The following is a 22,957-nucleotide window of genomic DNA, read 5'->3' as shown; positions in this document are numbered from 1 at the left end:
GACAGGAATATAAACCTGAGTTTCATCAGCATAGCAGTGAAAAGAAATGTTAAATTTCCTAAAAATTGCTCCAATAGGGTGAAGGTATATGGAGAATAAAATAGAACCCAAAATGGATCCCTGAGGAACACCATATTTAAGAGGAGCAGTGGATGAAGAAGAGGAATTAAAAGTCACTGAAAAGTGTCTACCAGTTAAATATGACCTGAACCAGTTAAGAGCAGCCCTTTTAAGCCCAACAAGATGTTCAAGCCGCAACAGCAATATCTCATGGTCAATAGTGTCAAAGGCAGCGGACAGGTCAAGGAGGAGAAGGACTGCCGCATCACCTGAGTCAGTAATAAGAGAGATGCCGCTGAACACTTTCAGGAGTGCCGTTTCAACACTATGATAACTCCTAAAGCCAGATTGGTAGATCTCAAATAAATTATTGGAGTTAAGGTGATCAACCAATTGATTATAAATAATTCTTTCTAGAATTTTAGCCAGAAATGGCAGTTGGGAAATTGGACGAAAATTAGCTAAAACTCCAGGATCTAATTCTGCCTTTTTTAGACGGGGACAGACTGCAGCATGTTTAAAAAATAAGGGCACAACTCCCGAACTAATAGAATCATTGATGATGGCTAATAAGGGTGGGCCCAACACATCAAAGGCTTCCACTAGGAGACGTGGTGGTACAATATCCAGAGGACTGGGGGCTGGTTTAAGGGTGTCAATAGTTCTTTTTAGCTGTGAAAGTGAGACTAGATCAAAGGATTCTAAGACAATGTCATGATTAACAGTAGAAAGTTCATAGCCCGTTTGAACAATGCATGGCAGATAGTATCGATTTTGCTGACAAAGAATGATAGAAACTGGTCACATGAATGAACAATGCTATTTGATCCCATCGCAGAATGGGGGTGAATGGCCGCATTTATTGAATTAAATAAGACCCTAGGATTACAATACAATTTTAATTTTTAAATTTAAAGTACAATTTTTAATTTTCATTTTTCCTCCCTAGAATTTGCTTCTTGTGTGCACTCAACTTACTTGTTCATATGTTACCTTCACGATGTGAAGAATATGCTGAAAATGTACAGTCTGAAAACAGGAGCACATTTAAAGACTTTCCCTCTGGATGTTGGGAGCATAGTTGGATTTACAGGTCGCAAGAAGGATTCTGAAATATTTTACTACTTCACCTCTTTTCTTGTACCAGGTGAGTGCCTTTTGAATATGTTATTTAAAATTAATTTGTCAGAGTATGTTTCTAGTTATGTTGTTAAAATGTTCTTATACATTTCTAAAAAAACATAATTGCCATATCACTAGCTCAAAAAAAATACAGTACATCCTGGGAAAAAAGTAGATTCAGAAAGTTTTGCAGACCCCCACTTGCACGTATTGTGTTGTAGATTTAATTTTAAATTGATAAAGTTGCTATTTTTGACCGTCAGACTACACTTAATAATCCATAATGACTAAAGAGAAAGCATGTTTTCAGAAAGGTTTGCAAATGTATTAAAAAAACAAACTGATACTTCTCATTTATATAAGTATTCAGACCCTTTGCAGTGGCACACCAAATTATGGTCAGATGCATTCTGTTTGCTTTGATTCTCCTTGAGATGCGTCTAGAACCTGAGTCTATCTGTGGCAAATTGAATGCACTGGACATTGTTTGGAAAGGCACACACATGTGCATATAAAGTCTCACAACTCACACTGTGTGTCAGGGAAGAAACCAGGCCATGAAGTCCAAGGAACTCTCTGTAGACCTCCACATAAAAATTGTGATGAGGTACAGATTAGGGTAAGGGTGTAAAAGCACTTCTAAAACTTTGTTTGTTCTAAGACTGCAGTGGCCTCAATAATTGTGAAATGGAAGACATTTGGAACCACCAAAACTCTTGTTAGAGTTGGCTATCTTGCCATACTGAGTAACTGGGCAAAAAGAGCTTTGGTCTAGGAGGTGATGAAGAACTCAATGGTCACTCCAACAGATCTTCAGAAGTCCTGTTTTAATAAGAGAGAACCTGTTGGAAGGATGATCAACTTAACAGCACAAAATTCATATGACAGGCCACTTGGAGTTTGCCAGAAAGCATTAAAGTGGCTCTGAAAGCATTAAGAAAAAGTTAAAGGGATATGACAGTTTAATGGACTCAGAGCATAAAGAAAAAAATTCTCTGGTCTGATCAGTCAAACATTGAGCCCTTTGGGCAGAACTCCAAGGACAATTTCTCAGGAAGACCAAGCATTGCTTATCATCTGATTAATACAATCCCTAAAGTGAGAGTCATGGTGGTGGCAGTATTATGCTATGGGAGTGTTTCTCAGCAGCTGGGAAAATGAGGCTGACCAGAATTGACGCAAGGATGAATGATGAAGAACAGCTTCTCCAGAGTGCGCATGACCTCAGATTTGGGTGACAGTTTCCTTTTCAGCATGACAGTGACCTGAAGCAGACAGGGAAGACAGTGCTGGACAGTGCAGGACATGTTTCTGGCTGTCCATGAGTGGCTCATCCAAAGCCTAGGCTTAAACTACATAGAATATCTGTTTAGAGACCTAAAGATGGTGGTTTACAGGTACTTCCCATCCAATGTACTAGAGCTTGAGAAGATCTGCTAGGAAGAATGGGATAAACTGGCCAAAACCAGGTGTGCAAAGCTTATAAATACTTATCCAAGAAGACTTAAAGCTGTAATTGCTGCCTAAGGGGAAATGCTGGGCGGTATGACCAAAATTCTATATCACGGTGTTTTTCAAGATTGTACCGGTTTCACGGTATTCGACGGTATTTTTTTCCCATGCATGAGTTAATCACATTTTCCACTGCAATTACTGCAGTAGACTGGCTAAGAATAACCTATTCCACTGTGATGAGAATTGTACATTGTACAAAAAAAACATTTTAATGTGCACACAAGTATTAATACAGGTTTGCATGGCTCCATAAAATGATAGTTTTCAAACGGGGGGAGGGGGGGCGGCACTAATGAAGAGAAGGAATCACACTGCATGACAGTTGCTGTCAAAATATAGAACCGTTTTATTGAACAAATTTTGCAAACCGCTTAAACTAAAACTTTGACAACAAATTGTCAACCATCCAAAGAGGCATTTAGTTGTATTGCACTGAACATGTCTTAGAAAAGGAATAAATGGCAAATATTTTTTGTAAACCAACTACACTTTGTTAATGTTAACAATCTCTGTCCACTGACATGTTAAAGTGACTTTTTAAACAACTTTACCATCATTAAACTGCATAATATATAAACTAATAAATAATAACAATAAAATAAATAATAGTGCAACTTTCAGTAATAATACTATTACAGTAATCCCTCCTCCATCGCGGGGGTTGCGTTCCAGAGCCACCCGCGAAATCCGTGAAGTAGAAACCATATGTTTATATGGTTATTTTTATATATTTTAAGCCCTTATAAACTCTCCCACACTATTATAAACATTTCACGCACAATTATACAGCATAAACACTTTGTATTCTCTTAGATATTAGGTAAGATTCGTTGAAATTATGTATGTAAACACAGTTTACATACAGTAAAACCTAAATATTATTTTAAAGATATTGAGCGTCTCCGATATCACATATGTTACAGCCATTACGACAGACAGGCCACCATCAATAAATACGTACAATGCAAGAAAAATTGTATACAGTAAAATGTGTGTACAGTGACACTAAACTATGTACATGTAATAAGTACTGTACGTAAATAATTAATTATGGTTACTCACCAACAATGACACGACGACTTGTCCGATAACGATGAGTTTAATTTTACAGCACAACAAAGGAGAGCGTTACAGCTCTTCTAAAGGAGCCTCTTCAGGCGACTGTGTAGCACCGCCGTTGTTCTTCTTCCTTCACTCTTCAATCCAAATCCCTAAAGCAGATTCCATCCAGACTACTGCCTTACAACATCCACTTGCAACTCATTTTGCGCCCTGGTTAAAAGACACTGCGGCCGTAGATCTTATATGCTTTTCCTCCTTTTTAAATAAAAAGAATCGTGGACTCATTTATGCTGTAATGGTGTCCTGCAGCGGTGTAGCTGTTTCCTTCCTTCAGACTTCCTGGTTAATGCAGCACTCCGTCGCTGAGCCAATCAGCAGCACACAGGAACTTAACCGCGTGCTCTGATTGGGTAGCTTCTCAGCAATCCGCCAATAGCGTCCCGTGTTTGAATTCAAATGTGTCCCTTGTTTGAATTCAAATGGGCAAATCAACTGAGGAAGCACACGTACTGTAGACCGCAGACATCCGCGAAGCAGTGAAAAATCCGCGATATATATTCACATATGCTTACATTTAAAATCCACGATGGAGTGAAGCCGCGAAAGGTGAAGCGCGATATAGCGAGGGATCACTGTACATCAAAACTTCAAGCCCAGGTACATTACACAGTATTCACCAAACTAAAATAAAACAAGTGCAACTTGGAGATGATATCTTTACCAACTGAACCGTCATTAAGGCAAATTGCATTAATATAGACCTTGCTTCAAGCTAAGCTATATATATATATATATATATATATATATATATATTGTGTATATATATATATATATTGTGCGTGTGTGTATATATATATATATATATATTGTTTGTATATATATATATATATATATATATATATATATATATATATATATATATATATATATATATATATATATAGTGTGTGTGTATATATATATATATATATATATATATATATTATATATAATAAATAATAAAACTGCAACTTGCATTTATAATACTATTTGTTGTTTAGTGGGTCAAAAAAAACAAACAAAAAAAATGGTCCGTTTTTAAATCCAGTTCGCCGTGTCTGTCTTTGTGGGTGCGATTGCTCGACCGCAGGGAGTTGATGAGGTGATTGGGGCGAATCGCATCTGATCATTCTCAATTGCTTCGTCGACTTAGTGTGGCGTGTGAATAAGGCGCTGAGCCCACGGACGGAGATGTATATTTATGGGCCGGCAGGATGGGGGAAGGAAAAAAGAAAAGATAGAACACAAGGAGGTTAAAGAAGGGAAAAGGCAGTCATGGGAGATGATCCAGACACCAAGAAGGAGAAGGCAGCACGAGCTGGGGCTCCGTGAGGGAGTGCAGGCTTAGGCGATCTAGGGGCTGGTTCACCCCACAGAGTAAGTGTGTGGAGTGGGGCGAGCGAAATGTAAGACCTCCAAATGGATCTGAGGAGTGACTGAGTGAGCACGAAGGAAGACGGGAGGTGTGCCGACCTCGGACGGTCTGGCTGCGCAGTGTGGCGGCAGCCAAAACAGGGGTTGGCAGAAAGCAGTTCGTGCTGCAAAGGCTCCGTCAGCAACGCCAGTGAAGGGTGAGCCGTGGAGACAGAAGGTGGTGTGCTGCGATCGGGCGAGGAGAGAGACTACATTTTAACGGATATATTTATTATGGATTTTATCCCCACATTTCACTGGCTTTATGGATTTGCTATTTATTTGGGTACTGTATTTTTCTGAACACTGTCCAATGGACACTTTTGGTTTTATTTTGACTGTTTTTAACAAAAGCACTTGAGCACTTTCCAACATCCCCTGGCTTCAATGAGATTTTTCAGCTCATCTCGGTCATAACTATCGATGGTGTTGTTTCAACAGACTCCCATGTGGGAAGAGGGAGTCTGTAGGGGACCGGCACCGTCACAGTATTACACAGTAACCAGATACATTACACAGTATTGAAAAAAAAATAAAATAAAACAAGTACAACTTGGCTTGCAGTATTATACATGTAGTATAGAAACAGTATTCATACATTTGAACATAATGCTCCACATCCGACCTTTTAAAACCAAAGTATCTACAGATAACAGATACAGCACCTTTTTTTGTCAAAAGTTCTTCTGTGTTATCATGTTCAACTTTATCGTCTGCTACAGCTTCAGTTTCAGAATGTTCCCTGTCCATTTTCACCGCTCAATACCTCCACTAACACATGTACTCTGTTGGATGCGTATTTTGCGGTGCACCAGTGAAAAAGGTCCCCCTTAAACAGTTTCCCGCTGCGCCACGTTCCGAATGTTGTTTAGGCTATTTAAACCGGTGTTCCGGTATAAGAAAAATCCATATCATAACAAAAATAAAAAACGGTTTTTGGTATGAACCGGTATACCGCCCAGCACTACTAAGGGGCTTCTATAATGTAATGAATTAAGGGTCTGAGCAATTTCATTTTAGGATTTTTAATACATTTGTAAACATTTGTTATTCTGGATTATTATGAGTTATTGAGAGGAGATTCATGGGCAAAAATGCCATTGCACCCATTGACACAGCTGGAGAGAGCTGCACAGCTATTGTGTCATTTACAAAAATACTTCAAGCTCCAGTATCATGATGACCTACAACTTCAAAAGTATTTGAGTGCAGTTACATTTTAATTATTCATTGTAAACTTTGCCTTTTGAACATAAGAAATCAATTGTAACATCCTGCTTTAAAGAATGTAATAAAGTAGAATTGTTAATAACTAAATGTACATTTTAAAGAGTAAAAGTACTTGCATTTAAAAATACTGTAAAAAGTACAACTCCCTATATAGTCAACTCAATTATATTAAAATAAAATGTGTTACTTTCCACTACTGGGTAGCACAGCACAAAGGCAGTATGGTGTTGTAAAGAGAACATGAACCAGGTGGTAAACTGTCTTGCTGAATAATGAGTTGAGTCCAGTTTATGCTAAGACAGAACTCTTCCCAGAAGTCACACTCAGAGCACTTATATGAATTATACTTTACTGACATTTACAGAAAATTATGAAAGTATGCAATATTTTGATAGAAATAAACGTAAGCACATTTCTTGTAATATATGGAGACAAATAAACTGTGAAGATCCCTCTTCATTTGTGTCATCTTTTCCCTCATTAGTTAAATATTTAGTTATTAAGTTAACATATTGCCATTTGGTAGCACAGTAATAGATTTTTTTTAATATAATCTCAACAAAAATCCTTATTCAGTTAATAACTCATGGCTGTGCAGTTTGACGAAGAGACAAGTACAATATCCGAAAGCAGTGCTAATGAATAGGTTGCAATTGACTGCATGTATTCGGCCTAATGGTAGCAAAGACTTGCCTTTTAGTTTCTAATGGAGAAATGCTTGGCTAAGCGTACAAAGCGATTGTTTAGATTGTTTTCACTGAGACAGAACAGCAAGTAACTGGCAATGGTCATAGGTAAGTCTGAACAAAGTAATTTGTCAACTGAATTCTTTTCTGACATGGTGGTTGCAGGGTTTCATCACTCAAGGGCCTGTCATTCCAAAACTTCCATTCTCCTCTTCCAGGCTATATTAAATCAACAGAACCAGCGTGCCTAGGCTACCATTCAGCTGTTCATCTTGCTGTTTACTTTATGGAATAGTACAGTTGTTTTAAAAAAACTGCTTGTAGTAAAGTTTAATCTGTCAGCTGACTTTGCATAAATGTATACACTTATGGATGTTTTTACTTTCTTGGATAATGCAGTTTTGTTTGTGAATGTCTCCAACTTGTTATGTTATCTTCATAAATCAAAAAAAACAGAGTAGATGTTTCAGTTACATTTTTGTATATAATAGTCTTTTATGTCAGGTAGCGTTACTGTATTTACAATATGCAAAGACAATATGGAGCTTATTAAATACTTAACCATGTTTGAAATCAATTTAATTTTACTGTTCTGGAATAGAGTAAGATAAAAACCTAGTGTGATTATTGGTAGGGCACTTTGTGTTTTTTATTCAAAATAAGGATAGTGGTAGTTTGAGACATTGTATCCTTAGGGTGTACTTAATCCATACTATATGTGATCTGCATTGTTTTATTTATAGGTTATCATGGTTGGTCATACTGCAAGTGCCATTCATTTGCAGTGCAACAGAAGAATCCTCAAGTAACATTTTGTGGGCTCTGCAAAAAAAGCAACAAACCTTATCTTGTATTTTAAAATCATAATAACCAAAGCAGATACCTCTACTGTATCACTCACTTTCAATCAACCTTACTCTATAGGAAGTTATTCAGTCCATGATTGTATTTACTGTTAATTATTTTGGACTATCAAATTTCATAACTATAACTGTAAGATCAATTGTGAAAACCTTGTAAAATGTTATAGATAATTATAAAATGATAAAATACAAAAAAAGAAATAATTTTATATGTTACAGAGGGTGAAATGGGGCAGTGGCTAGCAGCACTGTATTACTGCTCCAGAGTGCCGTGTCAGAGACCCAGTTCAGGTACTGCCTGTAGGAGGCTGGATGTTCTCCTAAAGTTGTATGAGTTTTCCTCTAATATTCAGGTTGTCTTCCAGCATCCCGCAAATGTACATGTTAGGGTAATTGTCAATTCTGTTTTCACCCCTCAACAAATGAGTGTGTGCTTGCATCAGTCTGCTCTGCAGTGAACTGCCCTATCCAGTATTGGTTCCTACCTTACTTATTGGTTCTTACCTTGCATTGCTGCTGGTCTTGGCTCTAGCTCCAAGTATTCCTGAACAGAATAAATAGTTGTGAAGATTCTGTACGTTTATAAAGCTCATACTAGTTGACATTTTATCTCAGGGCAGAAAGTTTCATAACATAATATTAATTCATCCATTTATTCACTTTTTTATATGTTTAAAATTTGACTGCCCAAAATAATTAACAGTAAATGCAATTGTGGATGTGTCCTTCCATCCAAGTTGTACCCAGTTTACCTTGTTCAGGACTGAGGAATAAGGTAGAAAACAACCTTAGAAGGTTCTGCACCATAGGCACTCATCCAGTGTCATCCATCATACAAGCAGACTTGCTGATCAATAAATAAGGTCCCTTGAAAACAGTTTTATAGTTTCAAAACACTTACAATGACTTAAACACAGTAAATGCAGCCTTTAAAACATTTGTATCAATGATAAACTAGAAGGGAATTCAATTTTTCTCTTAAATGTATTTGGAGCAGATTAGTCCACAATTCTGTAGAACAGCAATACAGCTCAATAAAATAATTCAAGTATAATTCAACCATGTCATAGTTCGTTACATTAAAAAATAAAACTGAGTCCTCCTTTTAAAAAAGTATGCAGAATTTCTCCTGTCAGGAGGCAGCGGAGAAAGTGAGTTGCTGATCAAGTGGCAGACTGTAGAATCTTCTATTTAGAATATATATAATATATTGTGTGTGTTTGTCTGTCTGGCCCAGAAGTGTGAGGCTACAGCATGAAGCTCAAAGAGCTGGCAAGGCGGCCCCAAGTTCACAAGTCGAAAGAAGTACGAGGCTGGAGCATGAAGCTCAAAGAGAGCAACTCCATGGCCAAAGTGAAATCACCAACAAAAGACAAACTCGCTTAGCCGCTAATACACAGAGAAACTTGCTTAGCCGCTGATAGACAAAGGGGGCGAGCACAATAGCAAAATAAAACCGCTGACTCTGCATTTCAATTTTTTTTCTGATGATTTCAGTACTTTCTAGGAGCCTGGGCTTTTTTACAGCATGGGCTTACACAGCTAGTGTGTGTGTGTGTATACAGTGGTGTGAAAAACTATTTGCCCCCTTCCTGATTTCTTATTCTTCTGCATGTTTGTCACACAAAATGTTTCTGATCATCAAACACATTTAACCATTAGTCAAATATAACACAAGTAAACACAAAATGCAGTTTGTAAATGGTGGTTTTTATTATTTAGGGAGAAAAAAAAATCCAAACCTACATGGCCCTGTGTGAAAAAGTAATTGCCCCCTGAACCTAATAACTGGTTGGGCCACCCTTAGCAGCAATAACTGCAATCAAGCGCTTGCGATAACTTGCAATGAGTCTTTTACAGCGCTCTGGAGGAATTTTGGCCCACTCATCTTTGCAAAATTGTTATAATTCAGCTTCATTTGAGGGTTTTCTAGCATGAACCGCCTTTTTAAGGTCATGCCATAGCATCTCAATTGGATTCAGGTCAGGACTTTGACTAGGCCACTCCAAAGTCTTCATTTTGTTTTTCTTCAGCCATTCAGAGGTGGATTTGCTGGTGTGTTTTGGGTCATTGTCCTGTTGCAGCACCCAAGATCGCTTCAGCTTGAGTTGACGAACAGATGGCCAGACATTCTCCTTCAGGATTTTTTGGTAGACAGTAGAATTCATGGTTCCATCTATCACAGCAAGCCTTCCAGGTCCTGAAGCAGCAAAACAACCCCAGACCATCACACTACCACCACCATATTTTACTGTTGGTATGATGTTCTTTTTCTGAAATGCTGTGTTCCTTTTACGCCAGATGTAACAGGACATTTGCCTTCCAAAAAGTTCAACTTTTGACTCATCAGTCCACAAGGTATTTTCCCAAAAGTCTTGGCAATCATTGAGATGTTTCTTAGCAGAATTGAGACGAGCCCTAATGTTCTTTTTGCTTAACAGTGGTTTGCGTCTTGGAAATCTGCCATGCAGGCCGTTTTTGCCCAGTCTCTTTCTTATGGTGGAGTCGTGAACACTGACCTTAATTGAGGCAAGTGAGGCCTGCAGTTCTTTAGACGTTGTCCTGGGGTCTTTTGTGACCTCGGATGAGTCGTCTCTGCGCTCTTGGGGTAATTTTGGTCGGCCGGCCACTCCTGGGAAGGTTCACCACTGTTCCATGTTTTTGCCATTTGTGGATAATGGCTCTCACTGTGGTTCGCTGGAGTCCCAAAGCTTTAGAAATGGCTTTATAACCTTTACCAGACTGATAGATCTCAATTACTTCTGTTCTCATTTGTTCCTGAATTTCTTTGGATCTTGGCATGATGTCTAGCTTTTGAGGTGCTTTTGGTCTACTTCTCTGTGTCAGGCAGCTCCTATTTAAGTGATTTCTTGATTGAAACAGGTGTGGCAGTAATCAGGCCTGGGGGTGGCTAAGGAAATTGAACTCAGGTGTGATACACCACAGTTAGGTTATTTTTTAACAAGGGGGCAATTACTTTTTCACACAGGGCCATGTAGGTTTGGATTTTTTTTCTCCCTAAATAATAAAAACCATCATTTAAAAACTGCATTTTGTGTTTACTTGTGTTATATTTGACTAATGGTTAAATGTGTTTGATGATCAGAAACATTTTGTGTGACAAACATGCAAAAGAATAAGAAATCAGGAAGGGGGCAAATAGTTTTTCACACCACTGTATATATATATAGATATATATATATATATATATATATATAAATCTTAGATAGGTTGCCTTTCTGTCCACTCGTCATATAAATTGAGGTACCAGATTAGGATAGTGATATAGTAGCAGTGAAAGCAACAAATTAATGCTGTTGTTTAAATATTAGTTGATATTTTCAAAGAGAGAGATAACCTGTTGAATTCCTGGAGATCTTTCTTAATGACACTCTGTCACATATACCATTTGAAATGATATGAATACATGTTTTACAACAGTGTATGAGTATAAAAAAGAACCCTAAGAGTTCATTGTCAATGGCACTCCTGTTCATAAGTTACTTATCTGACCAAAAGTCGGTTGCTTCATTATATCTGTTAGACTTTTGTCTTGAAATAGTGTCTTAGGGGGGAAAAAGACTAGCCTGTGTGTTTGCTGCCATTATCCTAGAAATAAAGCAAATAAACAAGATACCAATAAAGTCATCCAGGTTAAAATCAGCACACATTAATTTTTGATTAACACTATTTGACTAAAACCTTGAGACAAAATTTCATTCCTGTACAAATATTTGATTACTGCAGTGCATTAGAACCATGCCAGGTTCATAAACGCTTAAGAAAATCCATCCTCAGCCAAGTTTTCTTAATGTAGTACTCCAGTTCCAACCTGGCCAAATTTAACAGTGGAACAACCTGTAAAGAAGAGTACAATAAGTCCAAGGCAAACCAGCTTACACTAAGATGTCATATGCTGAAAGCAGATTTGACTGCTAGGATTTGGAAGCATTCTCCAGGTAACGTGTAAAGAAGCAGTTTTTCAGTAGTTGCCTCATTCTGTTTTAGGAAAAGTTAGATACGTGCAGAGGTTTCTTTATCCTCCATAACTCTAATGCACTGAGCGCTGAATCATGATTGGTATATTTTGAGTGTACACTTTGTGCTGAAGAAGTCTTAAAACCAGTATACCATATTTACCGTGTACCACACACATATTTTTTCCCGAAAATTAGAATTAGAAAATCAGGTGCGCGTCATAAACAAGGAAATTTTTTTCTGTAATGTTTACTTCTTCTGCTTGGGCTCTGTCTCTGTCTCTCTCTCTCTCTCTTGCTTGCTCGCACGCACTCTCTGTCTCTCGCACTCGCTCGCTCGCTCTTTCATCATGCAACAAAAACAGAAGGGCATTTCGCAGAAAACGTGCCCTAAACTCTTCCTATACAATTGCAACATGCGTTGTACACGGGGCAAATTTTTTTCGTGATTTTCTTTGTAAAAATTAGGGTGCGCGTCTTACATAATTAAATACGGTATTATGACCAACTCTCCTGGGTTGGTGTTCTCCTTATACCTATTGCTACCAGATTAGGCTCTGTGTATTTAGACTCTTAAGATGGCATGAGCAGGATGAAAAAATGAACAAATGTTCTGTCAGATTTCTGTACATACAAAATGTGTTAACACCCCTCTTATAGCAAATCTTGCTGTAGACATAAAATATCAAATAAAATCAAAAATAAAAATATGTATAATACTAATACATTTAGTTATTTGCTGACACCTTTATCTAAAGTGACTTACAACATTTAAGATATAACTTAAGTTATATATTAAATGTAAGTTCCATTTCTTTTGTTTTTCCAGTTGGAGCACAGAGAGGTGAAGTGACCTGTTCATGGTCATGCAGTGTCAGTAGCAGCTCGAACCAACAACTGCAGTAATTGGCGCCCAAAGCCTTAACCATTACACAGTACTGCCTGCCACAAACTATGCCACATTGCCACAGTAGTAACAGCAGCTTTAAACTACTGGTATACCCATCAAGAAGTTTCCCTACTATCATTTAAGTAAACTAGTACTGCCACTCATAAATATCAAACCACAATGCAGGGCTTGAGGTTTAATGAGTGATGGACATGGGGATCCCCCCAGTGTAACAACAAATAGGGATGAATTTCAGCTTAAGGTGTATAAAAGATTATATTAAAACAGAGTACCTAATTTATTTTGCCATGTGCACATTCCAAATTTATTCTTTGACATTTTCTCTCTGTTAACTGAAAAATGGTGCTTACTAAACATAAAAAGTCAAACAATATTATATCTGTAGTGTATATAGATATTTTAATTTAAACAAACTCTTTAAAGCTGTTTTTGTAACAACGTGCTTTTAAAATCTGGTTTGTCAGAGAATCACTCCGCTAAGATTTGTAACATTTGCCATTGTAACATTTATATTTACATCATTATCTAGGTAAAAACAAACTGAAGGGTAACAGATAAGTGAAAATGATTCAATTTTAAAATCTCACAAAATCCTGGAAGGTTTTCCCGATATGTCCTTCCTTTTATTTTATTTTTTATTTATTTATTTTTTTTACATTTGTCTAAACTTAAATTTCCTGTGTGAAGTCAAACTGATCAGGTTAACATTAATTCACTGTTGTTGAAGCCTAAGTAGTGGTCCAGAAGTAAACATTAACTGGACCTGCAGTTTAATTGGTAGATTGCATTACACTTACCAGCATACCTTTCCAATATATGATGTGTACTTTTACTACTCTGGTCACATTTCAGGGATTATATGAATAGACATTTAGTTTGGCTTTAAAAAAACAAATGAATGACACAAATTTAGCATTTACATATAAGTATTTAATAATGAAGTATGTCATACAGTTCCCAGCATGCTTTGTGGATGTCCATACAGGTAGCACTGTCACCTAACATATGGGGGAACATGTGGTTATCTCCCCTTTTCCTCCTATCCCACTGGCCTCCCGGCTGGGCATTGTTCTTCGATGTAATCCTGCCGGGATGCCAGCACACCCAGATCCAAACTGGTATCTTCTGCCATCTTCCTGACTTAAGGCAGAGAACACCCTGTCTTTTCTCTTGAGCTTCCAATCGGCTGGCCTCTGTCAAGGTACGGAACCTTGCCCCATCCCACTAGGGATGCCCACCCTTGTGTGTTGCCCTTTACACCACTGTGTGACTCACTGCAACAAAATCAAACAGGTTTAATTTTGGTAGGGTGGGCTCTGTGTGTGTGATAGCTGAAAACCAATGAGTGCGCAGCCAGAAGTACAGTGCATAGGTAATATAGATTTTTTGGACATTGCAAACAAAAGAGTGGCTCATCGTTCTCATGTCTTGTGTTGACCACAACAAAATGGAAGAAAGAAAAAAAAAAAAAAACAAGGGCAGAGATTATGGCTGAACTTGTCATACCTGGAAAGTAGTCATATAGCACCTGTGCTTCCAGGCATCATGTTATTGGGTATCAGAAAATGGCAAGAGCTCGTTATAGTCTGGAAATGTCAAACAGTGCTGGAAAGCAGAAAGCTTTTACCAGAGTCACATAATTTGCCATACCCTGTGAAAAGTCATGTAATCTACAGGTGACAAGTTCAGCAGTTGCCTTCGTCTAGTTATGTGCCACCATCCTTACAGTACAACTGAGTGGATGTTCTTGCTTTTGTTTTCTCCCTAATTGTGCATTATACATCCCAGTGTTTCAAAGCGCAGACTAAAACATCCAGGGTTGGATAATTGTCAGCTCTAAAATGGCCATATTTTAAAATGTGCGAGTGGGCCCAATACTCTGAAATGTTGTGGTTCATCAGACCATGGCTGCTTGTGGCCACAGGGCATTTTATTTTATTCCTGGCATAGCAAGCTGATGTGTAGTTTCCTTTCCCTGTGCATTTCACATTTTTACAGAAAGTCATGTACCTCATTAATAATATTTTCACATCTACTATATGATTCCTTCCTACATTCATATATTAAACATGGTGCCATGATTTTGATCAAAACTGTTCAAAAGTGCAGGTTTTTATTTATTTTATTTTTACACATAGTGACCAGTATATTGTACCTGTTCAAAAGGGAATTGTTTTCTCAATTTTTTTCTGTATCATACTCACGCAACAGTGAAGCCTTCATTTCTGATTGTCCTGCTTTAGTTATTTTAATTAATAAATTTGTTTACTGTACCAGTTCCTTTTGTAATTTTCATCAGCTATAATATAAAGACTTCCAATGGATGGTATTTTACAAAATAGAGACTCAGCAGCAGATAATCTTTTGTGAATCTCAAGTGATCTTGCTGTAGGCCTTTTCTAAAGCCAAGAATAATTAAAAGTAAAAATTAATTTGAATGTGACCACAAATGAGTGGCATTGTGATGCATAGTGATTCTAACATTAGTGAGTTTGAAATTTATATCCTGTCATTGTCTGTGCTGAAGTTTTTACATTCTTTTATAACTTAATGAGTTTTTCCCCTCAATACTTTAACTTAACTGGAAGTTTTAAAAATTGGCCCAGATGAGATTGTGCGTGTGTGTGTATGAGTGAATGGGCCCTGGGAAGGACATGTGCCCTTTTCTGAGTCGGTTCCCACTTTGTGGTCTGTGTTCCAGGCCTGACTACTATGTGACTCTGAATTGGATTTAAACAGCTTATTACTTAGTACAGTACTTCTTAAGTGTTAATCAAAAAAAAACAGTCACTGCATTCCAGTATTCTATATTATTATATCCAGAATATTATCTTATTATAACTTGGTTTTAAATTCAAAACTATAGACAGTGTTATGAACAACACCTGACTCCCCCAAGATTAAGGCTTTTTGTTAGTTGACCTTTTTATTTTCAGTTGTTATTTCCACAGAATGTTTATGCTGTAAAGTATGCAATACAAGTAGCCTTTCACAAATATGAAGTACAGTCGTGGCCAAACGTTTTCAGAATGACACAAGTATTGGTTTTCACAAAGTTTGCTGCTTCAGTGTTTTTTAGATCTTTTTGTCAGATGTTTCTATGGTATACTGAAGTATAATTCATAAGTTTCAAAAGCTTTTATTGACAATTATATTAAGTTTATGCGCAGAGTCAATATTTGCAGTTTTGGCCCTTCTTTATCAAGACCTCTGCAATTCGCCCTGGCATGCTGTCAATTAACTTCTGGGCCATATCCTGACTGATGGCAGCCCATTCTTGTATAATCAATGCTTGGAGTTGGTCAGAATTTGTGGGTTTTTGTTTGTCTATCCACCTCTTGAGGATTGACCACAAGTTCTTCGGGGCGGAGTGGTGGCTCTGAGGCTAAGGATCTGCGCTGGTATCCCGAAGGTTGCTGGTTCGAATCCCCATTACTGCCAAAAGAGATCCTACTCTGCTGGGCCCTTGAGCAAGGCCCTTAACCTGTAATTGCTCCAGGGGCGCTGTACAATGGCTGACCCTGCGCTCTGACCCCAAGGGGTATGCGAAAACTAATAAATTCCTAATACAAGAAATTGTATAAGGCGAAATAAAGAACAAAAAAAAAAAGTTCTCAATGGGATTAAGGTCTGGGGAGTTTGCTGGATATGGACCCAAAGTTTTGATGTTTTATTCCCTGAGCCACTTAATTATCACTTTTGCCTTATGGCACGGTGCTCCATCATGCTGGAAAAAGCATTGTCCGTCACCAAACTGTTCTTGGATGGATGGAAGAAGCTGCTATCGGAGGATTATTCATGGCTGTGTTCTTAGGCAAAATTGTGAGTGAGCCCACTCCCTTGGCTGAAAAACAACTCCACGCATGAATGTTCTCAGGATACTTTACTGTTGGCATGACACAGGAATGATGATAGCGTTCACCCTTTCTTCTCCAGACAATCTTTTTTCCAGATGCCCCAAACAAACAGGGATTCAATTCATCGGAGAAAATGACTTTACCCAGTCCTCAGGAGTCCAATCCCTGTACCTTTTGCAGAATATCAGTCTGTCCCTGATGTTTTCTTGGAGAGAAGTGGCTTCTTTGCTGCCCTTCTTGATACCAGGCCATCCTCCAAACGTCTTTGCCTCACTGTGCGTGCAGATGCACTCACACCTGCCTGCTGCCATTCCTGAGCAAGCTCTGCACTGGTGGTGCCCCAATCCCTCAGCTGAATCAACTTTAGGAGAGACTTTCTTGGGCACCCTGAAGCCTTCTTCACAACAGCAGTAGAAATAGGTTTTTTGGGATTAAGTTCATTTTCATGGCAAAGAGGGACTTTGCAATTTATTGCAATTCATTTGATCATTCTTCATAACATTCTGGAGTATATGCAAATTGCTATCATAAAAACTAAGGCAGCAAACTTTGTGACAATTAATATTTGTGTCATTTCAAAACGTTTGGCCATGAATGTACATGCTATAAACCTCATTGCCATGTCAGATTTCTCCTTGAAGTTCTCACTAGGTAGGTAGCCTTTGACTAAGAAAAAATATCTCCACATCTCCTGTGGCCATAAATGCAGGATTTACTGTAGGCATTGTAGAGAGTCTTAGAAACAATAACTTACAAACTTGTAGACTATTACATAAAAATAACTAAACTGAATTGAATTGAAAGCAACATCCTCAATAAATAAAACAATGGAAGTGCAGGGTGCTGAAATAAGGAAAAATAGGCTTGTAACAAACCATCACTCCATGATGCAGATGCAGAGAGTAAAAGAGGCTAATTGACCCTGAAAACTGTTTACACAGAGAGATCCATACAGTATGTGGTTGGTGCAAAATTGATATATTACTGGCTCCTTTCATTCAGTAGCTTGACACCTTTTACTCCAAAATCCACAAAATGCGCAGTATAATTGTCATATTTCTTAAGTTTTTGGATTATGTTTCAGCTCCATAAAACTCCCAATTAAACATTTGATAAAAACCAGTGTTTAGATTCTTTAACCGTAGCAACAGAAGGTGAAGGAAGGCCTTTAATCCCGTCATCAAGGCAGAAGTAAAGAATTATCTTTCTTGATTCAAATTTACTGTAGTACATAATGAACAGCCTTGAGGGACTTGTGGAATTGTGCCGCTCCGGCCTCCTAAGGCTTAATGAAATGCTACAAGTTAACTGTCACTGCGCAGTTCTACTCTCATACAATATATTACATTAAAGTAACTGTTTACTGTGTTTTAATAATATTTAAATATCACTGTGTTAGTATGGGTTGAAATATAAATTGGAGTGGGCATTAGATTGTACTCCTATTACACTTCTCCCTCCATTCTCGTGAGTGGTCTCAAGTCCTTTCTTGGTGGCCTCAGTGTCAAGTGTTCTGTTTTTTCTTTTATTTTCTAATTTTATTTTTCCTTTTTCATTATGTGTTCACTCGATGGCTTCTGATGGGAACAGAGCATTGTGAGAGATTGTAGAAAGGGGCCCAGAGACTCCATTATTTGCTGTTTCAAACCATCTGTATTTAATCAGTATGATTCATGTATCTGACTGTCACATTGTTTTTTTTTTTGTTTTTTTTGTCCCTCTTTGCTGTTCGTTTTAATCTGTGTGTTATTTGCTTAAAGTGCAGGTCCCAGGCCTATTAATGTGTGAACATTTTGTTTCGATTAACTGGGGTGCCGACCTTGTTTTTTTGACAGTAAATGCATCGTAAACCCCATAATGAAGTTAAAGAAGTATTGGCACAATTGCACACATTCTCACTGTCTTGCTGTATATACAGTGTCTTTAAAAATTATTCAGACCCCTTCACTCTTTCATTTTGATTTTTTCCCCTCATCAAACAACACACAATAAAAAAGTGAAAACATGATTTTAGAAATTCTTTCAGATGTATTAAAAATAAAGAACTGAAATATCACATTGACACAAGTGTGCAGGCCCTTTGGTCATTTCTTTGTTGAAACACCTTTAGATTCTTCTTAAGTGTGACACAACAAGCTTCTCCCACCTGGATTTGAGAATTTTTTTGCTATTCTTCTTTATACAGTAGATACTCTCAAGCTCTGTCAGGTTGGATGGAGAAAGCGATTTTCTCCAGACATGTTTAATTGGGTTCACCTTTGAGGTCTGGCTGAGCCACGGAAGGACACTCTCAGAGTTGACACTAAGCCAGTCCTGTGTTGTCTTTGCTTTTTGCTTTGGGTCATTGCCCTGTTGGAAGGCCTTTGGCCCAGTGCTAGGTCCAGAGTACACTCTGGAACAGTTTTAATTAACGCTATCTCTGTACATTGCTTCCTACAGCTTGTCCTTAGCTCTGGCTAGTTTCAGAGTTACTGCTGATGAAAAGCAACCCCACAGCATGATACTGCTACCACCATGTTTCCCCACTGGAATGGTATTGTGCAGGTAATGAGTAGGGCCTGGTTTCCTACAGACTTAGCACTGAGTCCAAACAGTTCAATTTTGTTTTCATAGTCCGAGTCTCCTTTAGAAGCCTTTTTTTTTTTTTTTTTTTTCCAAACTCCAAGCAGATGTGCATGTCTTGTTTGGCCCTCTACCATAAAGCCAAGATTAGTGGAGTATTACGGTGGTACAGTAGGTGTGGTTCTGGAAGTTTCTGCCATCTCTGTACAGGTTCTCGGGAGCTCAGCCAGAATGATCATTGAGTCCCAGGGCCTTGGCATGAAAGTTGACCTCCTCCCCTGCTTGCTCAGTTTGTTCTGGCAGCCAGCTTTAGAAAGATCTGGAGTTGTTCCAAACATCTTCCATTTTAGCATTATGAAGACAACTGTACTCTTGGAAGTGTTTAATGCTGCAGATCTGTGCCTTGACACGGGTCCTGCCTCCAAGCTTCCAGGTAATTCCTTCAACCTTATGTCTTGAAGTTTGCTCTGGCATGCATCGTGAACTGTGGGTCCTTATATAGACAGGTGTGCCTTTCCTAATCATGTCCAGTTACTTAAATTGACCACAGATGGACTGCAAACAACATGTGAAAACATCTCAGAAATGATCAATGGAATGGATGCACTTGAGCCATATTTCAAGTGTCATCGCAAAGGGTCCGAATATTTGTGTCATTGTGATATTTATATATATTTTTTATTTTTAATAAATTTGTAAAAATTCCATAAATCACTTTTTTATGTTGTTATTTGGGGTGTATTGTGTGTTTGATGTGAAAAAAATTAGTTTAAATTGATTTTAGTATAAGATTGCAACACAGCAAAATGTTTAAAAATTAAGGGGTCTGAATACTTTGTGAAGGCACTGTGTATACGATGCTCATATTTTAATGAAAAGGAAATTGCAGATTGGCAGTGTGGATCAAAGTTACTTTTTTATTAGCTAAACTGGGAGGATCCAAGATGCTTTTCGTTGCAGCATATGCTCCCATTCTTCTTTTCTGAATTATTTATTGTTTCTCTGATCTGGCATGTTGGTTTGCTTAAGCATCAATGCCACTAAGCAGGCAGTGTGGTGTAGTGGTTAAGGCTTTGGACTTCAAACATCAAACCATGAGGTTGTGGGTTCAAATCCCACCATTGACACTGTGACCCTGAGCAAGTCACTTTGCCCGCTTGTGCTCCAGTTGGTAAAACCAGAAATGTAACCAATTGCATCTCAAAAGTTGTAAGTCGCGTTGGATAAAAGCGTCAGCCAAATAAGTAATCGTGCTGTCACTTGTATTTTTAATCCTTGCTTCTCAAATCTTCTCCTAGTGCTTTATTTTGTCAGATTACTTAAGAATTCACTGTCCATCAGAGAAATCAATCTTAAATCTATTCTATTCTAGTCTCCCAGTCCTCACTACAATTCCTTACAGACACCAGTTTAAACTTGATGATTAAAACAGATCAAAGAGTGGGCTTATTTGGTTTCCTTTTGTTCAGCTCCTGTGCTCCTAAATAGAATTTTGATACTTATGCTCTGAATAATAAAGAGGTATGGACCAATGCAGTGACTCTCTAAATGAGTTTAATTCCATTAATTCAAGATTAGTGTCTGACTCCTCAGTAATATTGAACATGATCAGAGTAGTCATTAGCAATAACTTGATTTCATTTGCTTCACACATTGCCTATGACACGTTAAAGAAGATGTCTTCCTTTGAATTTAATCTCATTCCAGGAACGTTCTACTGTATTTAACCTTATTAATACAAAATTATGCAACCTGACAAGCACTTTTAGCAGCAGAGAAAATTTGTGTTGCAGCACATACCTTATGCTTAACATTTTATCCTTAAAGACCTTTCAGCAGCTGTCAAGACTGTTTTGAAGTAATTCATTTGAACTTTAATTTTTTACCTTTTTGTAATTTATTGTCCACAGACAGTCATTCAACCTCCTCCATAACATTTCTGCCATTTTCCAGTTAAGATTTTTAGACACTGACATACTTCAATGAATACATTTTGCATTACTGGTCTTCCATTTGCTTATATTTTATTGCCTGCATTGCATGTGTTTAGTTGGGCATAGTTCTCCACTTTCTCCCCAAACCAATGCCATCATCATTATTAATTTTCCAAGTTTTATTGATCTGGCAGCCTTTAATTATTGGGTAAATTATTTTGTAATAATATGCCATCTTATTTAAAGGATATTACACTTTCTTCTAACTAAACAGAATGCCATCCCCCATTCACATCTATTGTATTATCAATGCTCTTGTATTACAGTAAGTACCCTGTGCTGTCCTGGTTTAGCTTCTTTTCCTTCCTAGTGCTCAAAAGAAAAAGCACATGCAGGTTTAAACAACCAACCTTCAGATTTTTATCATAAAGTCAGCATTTATCAACATTTTTTGGACTAGGGTCTCATAGGAAGATACATACCTTCATTCTTGTTTAGTAGTAATGCTAAGAATGTTGATGTTAGTCACGGTGGATTGACATGGTAACTTCTTATTAGATTGTATTTTTTTCTTTTTTTTTTATATACAGTATATACTTAAAGTAATACATTTCTCAGATTATGGGAAATGTGTGTGGGCAGAAAGAATCCCCAGTTTTCAACCAAAGTTTTTTAGTTACCCTGGGTTTTTTAGTTATCTTATACCTGATGCTTCAGAGATTTACACCAAAGTTCAGTTTTCTCTTGTTGAATCCAATGATTAGAATGGTGAAATCTGCTCAGCCAAGTCATTCAGCAATGTAGGCAGGAGACAGCCTGTAACTTTTTTTCCCCAAGATACAGCCAGAGGGGATGGAATTTCACAAGTTAATTGATCAATAACTAAACCACCGAGCAGGCTCAGACTTTGCATGCTGGTACCCTATTTGGTATAGTATGTGATGTAATTAAAACTTTTGGTCCAGATGACCCTGCTTTGTCAAAGCAGCCCCTTCAAACTGAGCAAAATTTAATTTGAGTTTTTGTCTTACTAATGTTTAGGAATCGGAAGCACATATTTGTAACCAACACAGACTTTTGATTTTTTTTCCTTATTAAGGAATCTAGATAGGCTTTCTGAAAAAGCAATAAACAGACAAGTAACTGCATCAGGGTTTGAACAGCAAACTTCTCAAATCCAAAAAAAAAAATCATTTTGGATTTCATTTTCAGAGCACCCTAATGGCATGTGGCAATGTGTAGATATTTTTTTTAAATATTTTCATTTATTGTACATTGTCTCTTCTTTCTTAAAACACAAACCTTACTTTTCTTATGCAAATCTTTCATGTTTATTTTCCATCGTAAACATAGGCTTGAATGCACCTCGTGTCAATAATGGTAATCATTGAGGTTTCAATCAGTGAGTTACCAAAAATGTCAAACTCTTTTTTCACAACAAATGACAATATCCTGATGTTGCTAAACAGAGAAAGCGAGTCTCCATGGCCAAAAGTGTACCTAGTACTTGAGAGTACCACTGTTACATCCCTACAGAAGAAGGCAAACTCAAAATGAGGTGGCTGTCTGGTGAAGACAGTCAATTGACTGTCTGAATATTCACCACTGGAGCAGCAGCTGTTGTGATCCTGCCCTCTCAAGATCACACTGCTGATAGATCAGATGCATCCCTCACATTAGACCAGTGTCTTGTTGGAGGCTATGTTGGGTGCATGTATGATGAAAAT

At 37.7% G+C, this 22,957-nt stretch overlaps 1 protein-coding gene across 1 annotated transcript in view; it reads left to right on the top strand.

Annotated features, from left to right (window-relative positions):
• Nucleotides 1-22,957, top strand: part of prep (prolyl endopeptidase) — a 345,233-nt gene that overhangs the window by 193,671 nt on the left and 128,605 nt on the right. The window contains exon 9 of the mRNA XM_028797649.2: nt 1,010-1,207. Within this exon, the coding sequence (XP_028653482.1) occupies nt 1,010-1,207 (198 nt within the window). The remainder of the gene's footprint in view (nt 1-1,009; nt 1,208-22,957) is intronic.

This window comes from Erpetoichthys calabaricus, chromosome 3 (assembly GCF_900747795.2).
Source record: "Erpetoichthys calabaricus chromosome 3, fErpCal1.3, whole genome shotgun sequence".
In the NCBI taxonomy this organism is placed as follows: Eukaryota; Metazoa; Chordata; class Cladistia; order Polypteriformes; family Polypteridae; genus Erpetoichthys; species Erpetoichthys calabaricus.
Note: the sequence above shows the minus strand (reverse complement) of the source record. Positions and strands in the feature narration are given on the sequence as shown.